At 37.1% G+C, this 13,692-nt stretch overlaps 1 protein-coding gene across 2 annotated transcripts in view; it reads left to right on the top strand.

Annotated features, from left to right (window-relative positions):
- The window catches only part of LOC122558997 (protein bicaudal D homolog 2-like), a 115,858-nt gene extending 102,551 nt beyond the window's left edge, over nt 1-13,307 (top strand). Inside the window, exons 7-8 of one of the 2 annotated variants that reach the window (XM_043708047.2) lie at nt 7,680-7,890; nt 11,395-13,307. In XM_043708047.2, the coding sequence (XP_043563982.1) occupies nt 7,680-7,890; nt 11,395-11,400 (217 nt within the window). In that variant the 3' untranslated portion in view covers nt 11,401-13,307. Of the gene's footprint in view, nt 1-7,679 lie in introns of both variants that reach the window. The other variant, XM_043708045.2, reaches the window with a different exon arrangement.
- The last annotated feature ends 385 nt before the right edge of the window (nt 13,308-13,692 follow it).

Genomic DNA, 13,692 nt, shown 5'->3' with positions numbered 1-13,692 from the left:
ATGGCAGTAGATTGCCAGCAGCACCCACATCCCATGAACAAATTTTAAAATATCTGACTGAAATTCCATAACTCTGATTTTAGGCCTCGATAGGGCCACATTTCCTCAGGGCTCTGTACTGGATCCAGCATACTCATTTCTATTCATCTAGAAATATGCAGAAATGTTTGACCATTCTTAAAGTGATGAGCAGTCTGAAGTTGTGATTAAAACTTAATGCAGAAAGTAGGAATTAGATTGACCAAATTAGACCTTCTAAATGCTAATTAATGAAACCAAATTTATAGTCATTCATTTGATATTCAGAAGCCTCAGAAATGTCTTTGCCAATGTAATATACCTTCTCAGAATAAAACATTACTCAAAATACCTAGATTGCTTAATAAAGTAAGCATTCCATTGCTTCAAACAATATTACCTTATATCAGCAATATTGCTTCTGATTGTTAAAAAAAAACCTGCGAATATAAAGATGTGGTTAACACACTATTTTTAATAAGGAAATGATGAACCTAAGAGTAGAAGCCTTCCCATTAGAGGATATATTATTCACATGAATTCATAAGCAACTATGATCTCATGCCACCTTCCAAACTGTTATTTCCAATACATCTTCCTTTCTGCTCAGCCAAGGATTCCCTTCAATCGTGCTCAATAGGATCCTCAGCCATGTCCATCTCATTTCCTGGACTTCTACCCTCACTCATTCCTCTCCCCTTCAGAACCACAGAGAGGTTCTTTTGTCTTATGTTTCTTTGCTTGATCACCGCATTCAACCAATCAACTTTCACCATCCAACATCTCCCCATCCCTTTCAGCATTCCAGAGATTCTATTATGTTAACATGCCATTCTACTCCACGATCACCCTGTTCTCCTTTCCACAACACTTGCGGTGAAAGCATAGGAGGTTCAATACTCGCACTTTATTTCCTTCCTCCTAACTCTTAAGGTTCTCAAATTTTACTTGTAATCCTTACAATTTAGCCTACTGTATTGAGTATCCATAATGTGGTGCCTTCTATTCTGGGAGATGAATCAGTAATTGGGTGACCAATTGCAGAACCTCTCTGTTCATTGAGCAATCTTGACCTAAAGCTTCCCAACGCTGACCATTTTAGTTTCTGCTCCTCTCCCACCACCCTTTTGGTATGCTTTCCTTTATTGGGACATTGGTTAGGCCTCTGTTGGAATATTGCTTGCAATTCTGGTCTCCTTCCTATCAGAAAGATGTTGTGAAACTTGAAAGGGTTCAAAAAAGATTTACAACGATGTTGCCAGGGTTGGAGGATTTGAGCTAAAGGAAGAGGCTGAACAGGCTGGGGCTGTTTTCCCTGGAGCGTGGAGACTGAGAGGTGACATTATAGAGGTTTACAAAGTTATGAGAGGCATGGATAGGATAAATAGGCAAAGTCTTTTCCCTGGGGTTGGGGAGTCCAGAAGAGGGCATAGGTTTAGGGTGAGAGGGGAAAGATATGAAAGAGACCTAAGGGGCAACTTTTTCAAACAGAGGGTGGTACCTGTATGGAATGAGCTGCCAGAGGAAGTGGTGGAGGCTGGTACAATTGCAACATTTAAGAGGCATTTGGATGGGTTTGTGAATAGGAAGGGTTTGGAGGGATATGGGCTGGGTGCCGGCAGGTGGGACTAGATTGGGTTGGGATATCTGGTCGGCGTGGACGGGTTGGACCGAAGGATCTGTTTCTATGCTGTACATCTCTATGACTCTATTCCAGTGTAAGCTTACCATTTTTCTTGAAATGTATCCAGGGGATGTTTTTATATCAATATGTAAAAGGCCATACAAGGGGTGGTACAGTACTGGATCTAGTTCTGGGGAAAGAAGTCGGACAAGTGTTCGATATGGCAGTGGGGTATCATGAAGGCGATAGCAACCACAACAGGGTACAGTTTATATTTGTTCTGCACAAGGAAACATATGACCTGTAAAAGATGAATTTTGATTGGGAGAAGGCCGATTTATTAAAATAAAGCAAGATCTGGTCACAGTAGACCAGGAACAGCCCCTTATGTATAAGTCCACAGCAGAGCAATGAGGGGCATTCCAAAAAGGACCTGGGGGGGAGCACAAGTCCAACATGTACCCTTTAGAGGGAAATACAGGAGCAATAAATTCAGAGAGCTCTGATGTCCAGCACAATTCAGGACTGAATAAAGAAGAGGAGCCGGGCTTTTAGTAAATCCAAATGGAGCAATTCCGCTGTGGCCCAAGAGGAATTCAGGAAGTGCAAGAGGGAACTTAAGAAAGCAGTTAGAGCAAAAGGGAGGCATGAACCGGACTTATGAACAGGATTAGAGAGAACCCTAAGATATTTTATATATAAATGTTTAGGTAAAGAGGTTAACCAGGGAGAAAACTGTGTGTGAAGCTGTAAGATATTGGGAGGGCGTTGAATGCATCCACCTCTTCAGCCTTTACTCTGGAAAAGGAGAACGTAGGTATTGAATTTAGAAAAAAGGGACTGAGAAAATTGCACAGTTTGACATAGGAAATGGGGAGGTATTGGTGGTTCTGTTGGGCTTGAAAACAGGCAAAGCCCCTGGCCCAGAAATTGTGTCCAGGATGTTGTGGTAGGTGAGGCAGGAAATTGCATTGCTCTGGCGCAGGGGAAGTGCCAGAGGACTGGAGGATGGCTAATGTGGTTTCTCTTTTTACAAGAGATGGTGGAAGTGAACCAAGAAATTACAGAAAAGTAAGTCTCATATCAGTTGGAGAAAATTCTGAAGGAGTGAGTTTATACCTGTTTGGAAAGCCATGGGTTAATTAGGGATAGTTAACATGGCTTTTTCAGAGGGATTTGTGAATATCTTTTGAATATGTGATGGTGTATGAATGAAGGAAGTTCAATTGATGTGGTTTATAAGGGTGTTAGCAAAGCTTTTGTCAAGGTCCCATATGAGAGATTGACTGAGAAGGTTAAAGCACATGGAATTCAGGGAAACTTAGTGAGGTGGATCAGAAACTGGCTTAGTAATAGGACACAAAGGGTAGTGATTGAAGGCTGTTTGAGTGACTGGAGTCTGGTATACCACAAGGAGCACTGGCATAAATGATGCAGATGAAAATGTGGGGAGGAATGTTGGGCAGGTTTGCAGATGACACTAAGATTAGTAGAATGGTTGGTTGTGAAGAAGATAGTTGTAGGTTACAGGAAGATATAGATGGGTTGGTCAGATGGGCAGAGCTGTGGCAGATGGTATTTAACCCTGATAAGTGTGAGATGAAGTACTTTGGAAGAAGAAGCAAGATGAGAGCTTATCTATTGAGTGGCAACTTACTGGGTAGCTTAGAAGAACAGAGGGATCTAGGAGTGATTATTCAAAGATCCCTGAAGTCAGCAGAGCACGTGAATCAAATAGTTAAGGCGGCATTTGCTTTCATCAGTCATGGCATAGAGTATAAGAGCAAGGAGGGAATGTTAGAGTTGTACAGATCATTGGTCAGGCCACAACTGGAATACTGTGCGCAGTTCTTGTCACCTCACTACAGGAAGGATGTGATAGCATTAGAGGAGGTGCAGAGGAGATTCACCAGGATGTTGCCTGGGATGGAGAAATTAAGCTATAAGGAGAGGCTACATAGGCTTGGACTGTTTTCTTTAGCCATGATATGAAGGTGCCAGTGTTGGACTGGGATGGACGAAGTTAAAAATCACAGAACGGCAGCTTATAGTCCAGCAGGTTTATTTGGAAGTACAAGCTTTCAGAACGCTGCTCCTTCAAAAGGTAGCTGGCAGTGCTCCAAAAGCTACTGCTTCCAAATAAACCTGTTAGACTTATAACCTGGTGTTGTGATTTTTAACTCTGTTTTCTGTAGAGCAGAGAAGAATAAGGTGTATAAGATTGAGGGATTTAGACAGGCTGAATAGAGAGCAGTTGGTTGAAGGATCAATCATGAGAGGGCAAGTTTTCAGGTAATGGTTGTGAGATTGAGGGGATTTGAGAAAAAATGTTTTCACTCACTGGGTGGTGGGAATCTGGAATACACTGCCTGAACAGAGAGTGGAGGCCAGAAATCATTCAATCATTAAAAAACATTTGAATGAATTCTTCAATCATCATATTCAAGGATAGGGGACAAGTGCATGAAATTGAGATTAGTGCACTTTTTGTGATAGTTATGTTGCTGCAGATGGAGTGAAAAAAGGATTCTTCTGCACTCTGAATCGATGCATGAAATGAAGAGAACTTCATGATTTGCTTAGGCATTTTACAGCTTTCTGTATTCAAATTGAGTTTAATTTCAAGTCATAACCACTATTCCCAATTTAGGGACAACAGCTGTTGGCAATGATTCTACTATTTCTGCCTAGATTGATCTTCAGTTTCTTTTCTTGTCCCAAGGCTATTCCCTTTTGCCTTGCACCAACAACTGTGTTGTCATTTAATCTGTCCTGCCTTCCACCGTTTGGCAGACCTTATTTGTGTTTGTCTTGCTCCATTAAAGGTTCAGTGCTCTCCTCACTGGCTTTTCATGCTCCACCCTGCATAAATGAGTGCATCCTGCATTGATTCCCAATCCACTGCTACTCCTGTCATTAATTGTTAGTTTCATGTTCTTTAGCCTGGTTTACAGTTCCTACGTTACTCCTGTCTTCCCAATTTGTAATAACTCTGAATTTAAACAGGATCAATTTATATTGACTTTAATCGGAGTACAAATCTGGTTATAATGAACTCAGTATAAAGCAGAAACATACAACCATCACAAGCAGTGAATATCAGTTTTGGTTGGACAAGTTCATTGACATCTGCAAACAGCTCCTTTTTTCTGATTTTTTTTTTGTATCTCCTATCTCTTCAACTTCTCAAACTATCCATGAGTGTTAGACAGGAATCCATATTGAGATGCCCACCTTGAAAAAGTTCTGCTGTTGACTCTGGGATTTTCATCTTCATCTTTTCGCATGTTCACATTCACTACCTTATACCTCCTTGAGTATTATAAAGTATTTGCTGAACTTTACTTTCGCATATCCTTCCTCAGTGATTCTTTCTGACTCTGTCTTACCTCACACAGATTCCATCTTAAGTTCTTCGTGTCTGAAGGTATCCAAGATTACAATCTGGTTAAGATTATTTATGTATTATTTATTCTGCTTTGACCCCTTTCAAAACATTCCAATCTCTATTTTTAAAGGCTTATTATTTGGGACTGAGAAGGAATTTGTTTGCAAAGAAGGTTATGAATCTTTGGAATAGTCCATCATTGAATGTTTTTAATTGCTGAAATGACGGATTTTTGGGGTGACCGTAAAATCAAAGGTGTTGGCAGTTGGCAACAAAGTGGAGAGGAAGCTGTGGGTCTTTGATGATATTGAATGGCAGAGAAGGCTTTGAGGGATTGTATTGTCTATTCCTGATCCAAATTATGTTCTTGACTTTGCTTCCTTTATATTCCTTTTTATTTTGCTGAATTCTTAGTAGCATCTATCAACATTGTACTGGAGGCTATCCATAAATCAGAGCATTGAAAGTTAAGTGAGAACAAAATATGTTCAGATTTTGAATCCGTTAATTGATGGAGATTATAATCGCATTTGATACATCAGTAATAATGAAAGCAAATGTCTTTGAAAAACTACTACAAATGAAAGGAGCAAAACATTGTTATTGCTGATGTTTGTTCTTTAAACAAGTGATGAATTGATCTTAGAATTGAAGAAATTTGATAAACATTAACAGGAAAAAAATTAAAAGATGCAGGGGAATTTGGAGCTTTAATGTGGAACCAGCACATTGTTAAAATGGATTGAAGGAACAGCTTATTTGCTGAAATCTTTGATTCTTTGGTGAGATTTTCTTCTCTAATCATTCATAATTTATTATTATGCTTCAGATTTTTAAACTCTACAAAGATTCACCAGGTAGGATATGAATAGGTGTATGCTATTGAGACTTCTGTTGCAATTAACTCAGTGACTGCATGTTGGCTTTGTAGCAGTATGGGAGCTATGAAGTTTATGTTCTAGCACCCTCTGTTGTTTAATTACTGAATTCATGTGCTTGCAGTCACCATTTTGCCTCCCTGCTAAAGTAGTCATTCTATTTCTCGAGTCTGTCTTCATCCTTTTCTGGGGTCACCTCAAGTATTATATTTACAAGTGTTTGTGTGTTATTGGAATACTGTTTCTTCCAAAAAAAATCAATCAATCTGGCCTATGTTTGTTATTTCACAGAGCACACTTTAATTTTACCCCACAAATTTGATCAATGTTAAAGCAATTTTCAATGAAAATATGGAAATTCCTAAAATGGCTGGAAGAGAGAAATGCATTTTTAGGAATTACTCATTTTTCCTCCAATGTTCTTGCATTTTTCGCAGAACTGACTTACTTTGGGGTTTGGTTCCACAGCAGCGGTCTGCAACAATTTGCTCAAGTGTGAGCCTTGCATCACAATGTGTTGTCATGGAGTCCAATCACATACTCAATCTTTATCCAGGTATTTGTATTTGCTGCAGAAATCACTGTATAGTGAGTAATGGCCCTTGGCGATTTATCCTCCCTAAGCCCGGAGCACTGATGCTAGTTATGCCATCCTGACAGCTACTTCAGGTGAGACCGATGGACTCGATGGAAACCAGGGATTAAATAAAATACCTCCTTATCTGTATACACGGAAGTGTCTGAACCACTGGAGAATTAATTTATGCTTTTAAGATTATGTAAATTCAACTCTTAGATGTTATTTTGTGTATTGTCTTCATTTAACTGGAATTACTGAGGCAACATCTGAAGAATATGCAAGAAGGCTAAAAAAACCCTTTTTAGCTCCCCACAATCATGATGTCAGCTCGGCTGCACGATATAGAATCTATTAAATTTAATTTAGTTATGAAGCTCAGCTGCAAATCAAAAGTCCTAAATGCTATAACAAAATGGTTAGTCTTTAATGACTAATTATATTTTCTAATTCTGAAAGAAAGTATCAACTTTCCACTTCCCTCTGGCATTGTTTATGTGTGGAGTTTGACTGAGATAAGATGCATCAGGTGACTCTCTGAACTGGAACTGTTTTATTCTTGGTACTGTCATAACTATTCAACATCACAACATGTTGCCTTTGGTTGTCTCCTATGCTGTTGGTGTGAATGTTGATGCTTAGTTAAACGCGGCCTGTTTTCAACTTGTCTGGAGGTCTCCACATCTCCACTTGCTTACATCACTGATCATCATTGTAAACTTTATCATAAGAATATAACATATAACTTTGTCCATTTGTTATTTTATTCCTGGTTCAGACTTCTACTTGTGTGCTGTGCTCACTTTTGGGAAACATTTATGCTTTAAGAAAGCCAGGTTATTGTATCTCATTGCATTTGGCAATAGTAGTAACATGTATACCATAAATATTGAAATAGACTATGTAGGTTGCAGGTCTACATATGTTTTACAATCTTAAGTGCATCCAGTGCCATATATGGTTCTGTTCTACTTAATTGAAAAAAGTGATCCTAATTATATCAAGTTTAAGTTATTTTCTTACCTTTTTATTGTATTAAATTTTGATTTCTCCATCATGTACTTGCTGAGCTTCAGTATGTTTTAGATCAAGTTAACCTAGAACAGATGAAAATATCAATGGAATGAATTAACTAACCAAATGAAATGAATTAAGTGATGTTGCTTACTAGTAATTATTGGATCTATATTTCAGATGCGATGAATATGTAAATCAGCTGGATGAAATGCAGCGTCAACTTGCTGCTGCTGAGGATGAGAAGAAGACTCTGAACTCTCTTCTTCGCATGGCCATTCAACAGAAACTGGCATTGACTCAAAGGCTGGAGGACTTAGAGTTTGATCATGAGCAGTCCAAGCGTGGCCGAACCAAGTCGTGGACCAAAACCAGAGCTAACAACCCCAGTGTAAGTCATGTTCGCTCTTGTGTTGTCAGACAAGAGGGAGTAGTTGTCAGCAACCAGATGTATTGCAATGAGAAATACAAAATCTGCTGTGATTGATTGATTGTGATATACAAGGGATTCACAAGAGGTTGGATAGTAAATAGGTGTAATGCTTTGGTGTGCAGCACAGTATTAATGCCCTGTTTTCTTAGCATTGCAATATGTTAATCTGTATTGGATTGTTAATTGTATGGAGATGAAGTAATTGGATTAGTGTGGCATATACACTTTGTAATTTAAGGCTTTAATTGCGATACCTGTACATTATATGGGTACTGTGGTATCTCTGAGCTGTCAATTCATTCTATCAGCTTGCTCCCACCACTGTCTGAAGTCTGTATAGTACAAATGTGCTTTTGTTTTTCTCAACCAGTTTGGTTTGCACTTCATCTTCCAAACAAAGGGTTACATTTAACAATTATGTTTTGCATACGTTTACAGTATTGATATATGCAAATTCATCCCATCTCCATTTAACCTTCAATTTTGTTTTACCAAAATTGTAGTTAAGGTTGTGCAGTTTTAAAAATATTGAGAATTGTAATTTCCAGAATATAAAGGATGTTGGAGTTTTATATCTACTAATGCTGTTCTTGAACCCTTTTTTAAGTACAATAATGTGTGAAGATTATATCCCGAGCAAGAGACAGATTTTTGTCTGTGTATTCCAGTATTGGAAACACAGTACCATGCTTCAGTGTTAGTTCATGCCACTGGTGCTTGCAGGCTATAAATTTCAAATTGTTTGTTTATTCGAGCACAGGAGGTGTGGAACTCTGAATTATGTGAGACAATATAGGACATGGAGGAAATCCTCGTATTAAATACGAGTAATTTCAAAGCTGGCAGTGAATGTGTTAATTTTTTGTTTCATAAGATTGTGCTTTGAATTCAACAAATACAGGGACTGTGACTGCAGCAGTATATGTTATTTACATAGAACAGTATGTCTGCGCTGACCATATTCTAAACTAATCCCATCTGCTTGCACATGGTTGGTATCCCTGTATTCTCTGCCTGTTCATGTGTCTGCCTAAATATCTCTTACACATTGCTATTATATTTGCTTCTACCACCTCCCCAATAACGTGTTCCAGATGACTCTCTAAGTTTTCAAAGAAAACTTGCCTTGCACCTCTCCTTTTAAACTTCCACCTTAAGTTTATGTATCCATGTTCCTCATAATTTTATATACTTCTATCAGGTCACCCCTCAGCCTCTGACTCTTGTGAAGGCAATCCAAATTTGTCAAACCTCATACACTCCAATCCAGATAAAATCCCCGCAAATCTCTTTTGCATCCTGGTCTAAAGCCTTCCTACAGTGTGCTCACCAGAATTGCACATTACACTTCAAATGTAGCCTAAAATATTATACAGTTGCCCCAACATTACTTGCCACCTTTTATACTCAATAGCTTGATTGATGTAGGCAAGCTTGCCATAAACCTTCCTAACCATCATCTTCACTTGTGTTGCCACTTTCAGGAGTTATGGATTTACACTCAAAGATTCAATACTTCTAAGGGTCCTATCATTTACTGTAAACTTTTCTCTTGCTTTTGACCTCCCAGAATGCATCACCTTGCTTGTCTGAATTAAGTTCTATTGGCCATTTCTCTACCCAACTTTCCAACTGATCTACATCCTGCTGCCTTTGACAACATCCTCACTATTCACAGCCTCCAATTTTCATATTGGAAAGTTTAATAACAGTTGGAGCATTTGATGCTGTTAATTTAAATAAGCACAAAGTGAAGCGCACACAATGGACTGAGGGTGCACCAAATTGGGTAAGAACTGTTGTCAAACATATGCTGTCTGGCACAAATTTCCTTCACCTCGGCAAATCCCTCCTGAAGCAATATAAGAAACTATTCCATATCCTGCCATTTCTCATTGTCAGTAGCTTTGTGCTTTTAATACCCCCACATTGCATATAAGTAGTTGGGAGATTTGTGTTAATAATATGAAAATACAGACATTGCCTATCTTGTGGTTCCAAAAACTTATCATACTATGACTTGGAATATTCATATCTTGTTTCACTTCATTCTTTAAATAAACTTTATTCATCTCCATTTTCTTACTTTAAAAAGATCGAATACAAAATAGCTACATGCTAGCAATGTATTTAAATTGTAGATCCAGATTTCTAAATGAATAAAGTTAAACTATTTTGTATACTAACTAGCCACAGTGGGTCAAAAGACTGCAATTGAAGACTCTTCTGCTCCCAGTTCATACTGATGTTTATGTATCACTCACTAGTGTTTTGTAGGTAGTAAGAAATATTTATCATTTCTAGAATCTGAGTTCTACAGTAAATGAACAATAATTTCTACTGTTAATATTAAATGTTGATTTGCCATTTTTTCCCATTTGGTGCTACTGATTGCGAGTATGAGTTCACAGACAAAATAACAGAACAAGCTTTGTTCTTTTAGCTACTCTCAGTGCACTATTACAAATTACTGTTCTGTCTGAGAGCTTTAAAATTACCTTAAAGTAGAATTTAAAGAATTTTTTCTTCAATAACTTATGACACAGCAGAGCTAATGAAGAGTTGAACATTTAAAAAAATTTTTGGAGCAACTTGTGATAATGAACCAGAAATTTGCCATTGTTGAAATCATGTAAACAAAGTATTTGTTAAATTCAGTCTTGGTTTAGTTTTCTGTGCTGTGCAATCCTTTGAAGGCCTTTGATCTACAGATAATTAACTTCTTTACATTGTGGGCAAAGCACCAGTGGTTTGAATTAACCTAGCATTTAGATATGTGATATTTAACGTTTTTACTATATTTGAAGCAGATGCACAGTTGCTCCCATATTTCAAGAATATTTTAATGCAGTGATTTCCCTTTACAAAACACAAGTAACAAATTTGACACTTTAAGGCAGATATGTAAAACAACTTGGGCAGATGTTCAAAATGTGTCTCAAGTTATAATTCAATATTGTGATTTGATGTGACCAACTTGCTGTAAAATTTAGAATATGCATCTATATACATAGTGTTACCTAATTGCTGTTATGACTCAGCAGGTGAAATCCATATAATGCCTACCTCTGTAGCAGGCTGTCTATCCTTTGGCTTCTGGCTGTATTTGCTATTGCTTATAGAAGTCTGCATACAAGTCTGCATGTGTCTCTTATCTAATGACTTTGTAAACCTATTCCTGTGATAAATAATCTCTTTGCATGGCCAACATCAGGTCACTCAATACTTGTGAGGTCAACTTCCTATAAATGGTCCTCAACATGTTATACATTTGTGTATGCTTTATGTTCCAGAGTAATTCAAAAATGGTCAGTTTTGATTGCTAACAGCCCACAGTTTGCATTAACAGATTAATGTGACTAGCAAAACCTTGTGCTATGCATTCTTCTTGAATTGCTTCTTGTGCAAGTGGTAATTTATAATGAGAGTTTTGGCTAATTTTTTTTATTTTCCCTTTTTCAGCGATAAAAGTCCCTGGAGCAGGACTTTGCAGTCAAGAGTGCAGTTTTAAAAAAAAAGTTCTAGTGTAGTCCATTGCACAAAATGACCTAATAGTGAAGAGAACACTATTGAACCACATTAATAATAGAGGCAGTATATTTGCTGCCTTATGTTGTTTGCACTACAAGTTGCAAACATGAACAAAATTACATTATTAAAATGGCTGCTGCAGGAAGAGAAACTCACAAGTGTTGAAGAAATCTTCAATAATTTGATTAACATTATGCTTTATGATATAATATTACACAATATTGAGATGTTATAATATTCATATGTTTCCCAGTTATTCATTGATTTTAATCAGATGTTAAACCTGTGCACTTTTGATATTTTTTTAATTATTAGAAAGGTAGAAAATGCTGGAGTTTGTTGATATAACTCTACCGGTAGTATCTTTACTTGGTGTGATAGGGTTCTGCATCTGCATGCTGCAGAGGAGTCAGTTATATTTTTAACCTGTGTTCAAATTATATTTTTACACTACCGGGATTTGTGCTTCAGCATTTTCTCCATTAGAATTTTTGTTTTGCATATGTTAACTGCCACTTCTAAAATCCAGGGTGATCCAATTCTGGGGTTTTCTTGCATATTATTCTTAGGAATAGCTCAATGTAACAAGGAAAAAAACTTGACTTTTTTTCTGGTAATGGTAATAAGCACTTGAAAAGTAGTATTACCAACAAATTCCAGGATTTCTGGGTATTAAAAATATCAAGTATCATTGATTTAATAGAATTTTTTACAAAGGCGCCAAATAAATTCCATTTTGGAATTGTCTCCTTATTTCTTTTTTGTTATTGTGCCAAAACTTGGTACACCTAGAAGAAAAATCTAAAAGATTGTTTGTTGTGGGGTGTTCTGTTTCCATGCCTTCATTTTGTTAATCCTGCCAGTAGTGCCTTTGATGATTTTGAACAGTGTGCTTGTTCCTACAATTGTTTTTGCAAACTAAAAAGTATTCAAATTTCAAAAAGGATTAAGCAATAAGTGCAACTGAGAACCCCCCTTTTGCACACAATTTCCACTGTAGTCTTAATTTTACAAATAAATTGTATGAAATTCTTTTATGTTGATGATACTTCTGAAATGCAGATTCATGCAAATTCAGGGGATGCTATTTTGGGAACCAAATCAAGTGAGTTTGGACTCCTAACAGACACAATAAATTGTATTAACACATTTGTGGTTACAGTACAGATGACTGTATCACACGTATCTTAGCTTTGGTGATGGACGCAAATAACTGGTATTGTTAGCAGATGTGAAAACATTAAGACATTAACTTTCCTTACCAGCTGTGTAATCATTGTGTAAGTTCAGCAAACAGAAAATAGATGCTGCATCAACAAACCATAAGCCATGGATTAAACTGGTGAGGTTTGTTGAGGACAACTTCTGACAAATTGGTTGAATATAGAAATAACTTTAAATAAAGTGCAATTTAAATGATGAATTTTACATTATTGTGAAAGATATTTTCTGTTCGCTGGAAGAATGGTGTGGTTCTTAACTTTTTTTGTTACAGTATTGATCATATGCTCAGTAACATTAAAAATGTACTTCATGTGGGTATTTATTTGAAGCAATTTTCACAGTACTGTATTATTTTTATGTGCATTATCATTTAGTGGCAGGTTGGCTTAAACATAATGTTATATGCATGTGTGCCAGCCTAGAGACCTTTACACAGATTTTTTTACATAATTAATTGAAGTTTTTTAAACTGTGTGGAACTAAAGGCTTCATAGACTTTGAAATATTGAACATTGGACTTGCAAACATGTAAAACCTGACAAAAGATTTCTTGTACCAGGATTGTATCTGTGTAAAGGTAATCCTATTGGCTATGTCAATAAATGTGATTACAAATAAAACATTGAGTCTGGAAATTTTTATTCTTCTTCTGTTTGTATTAAATAAATGAGAAATTGCCTACTTTCTTATGATCATTAATTTTGAAAGTCAGTGAATTTCATGAAATCTGAGTGGCTGTAGCACAGAAGCAACCATTCGCCTGGTGTGTCTGTGCAGCCGCGAAGAGCAATTCAACATAATGATTCAATTCCCTCCAGGATGCCTTGATTTGAATCTGTCCTTGTCATGCTGTCAGACAATGCATTACAGGTTTAAACTACTGCGTCAAAATATTTTTCTCCCCTTCATGTCCCCGTTCCTACTTCTGCCAATTATCTCAATTTTGTGTCCTCTGATTCACAGAATCGTTTCGGCACAGAACGAGACTATACAGCCCATTATGAC

The sequence above is a fragment of the Chiloscyllium plagiosum genome, unplaced genomic scaffold (assembly GCF_037043375.1).
Source record: "Chiloscyllium plagiosum isolate Xiang-an unplaced genomic scaffold, Cpla_swu_hap1 HiC_scaffold_14, whole genome shotgun sequence".
In the NCBI taxonomy this organism is placed as follows: domain Eukaryota; kingdom Metazoa; phylum Chordata; class Chondrichthyes; order Orectolobiformes; family Hemiscylliidae; genus Chiloscyllium; species Chiloscyllium plagiosum.
This window is presented reverse-complemented; position numbering and strand designations above follow the sequence as displayed.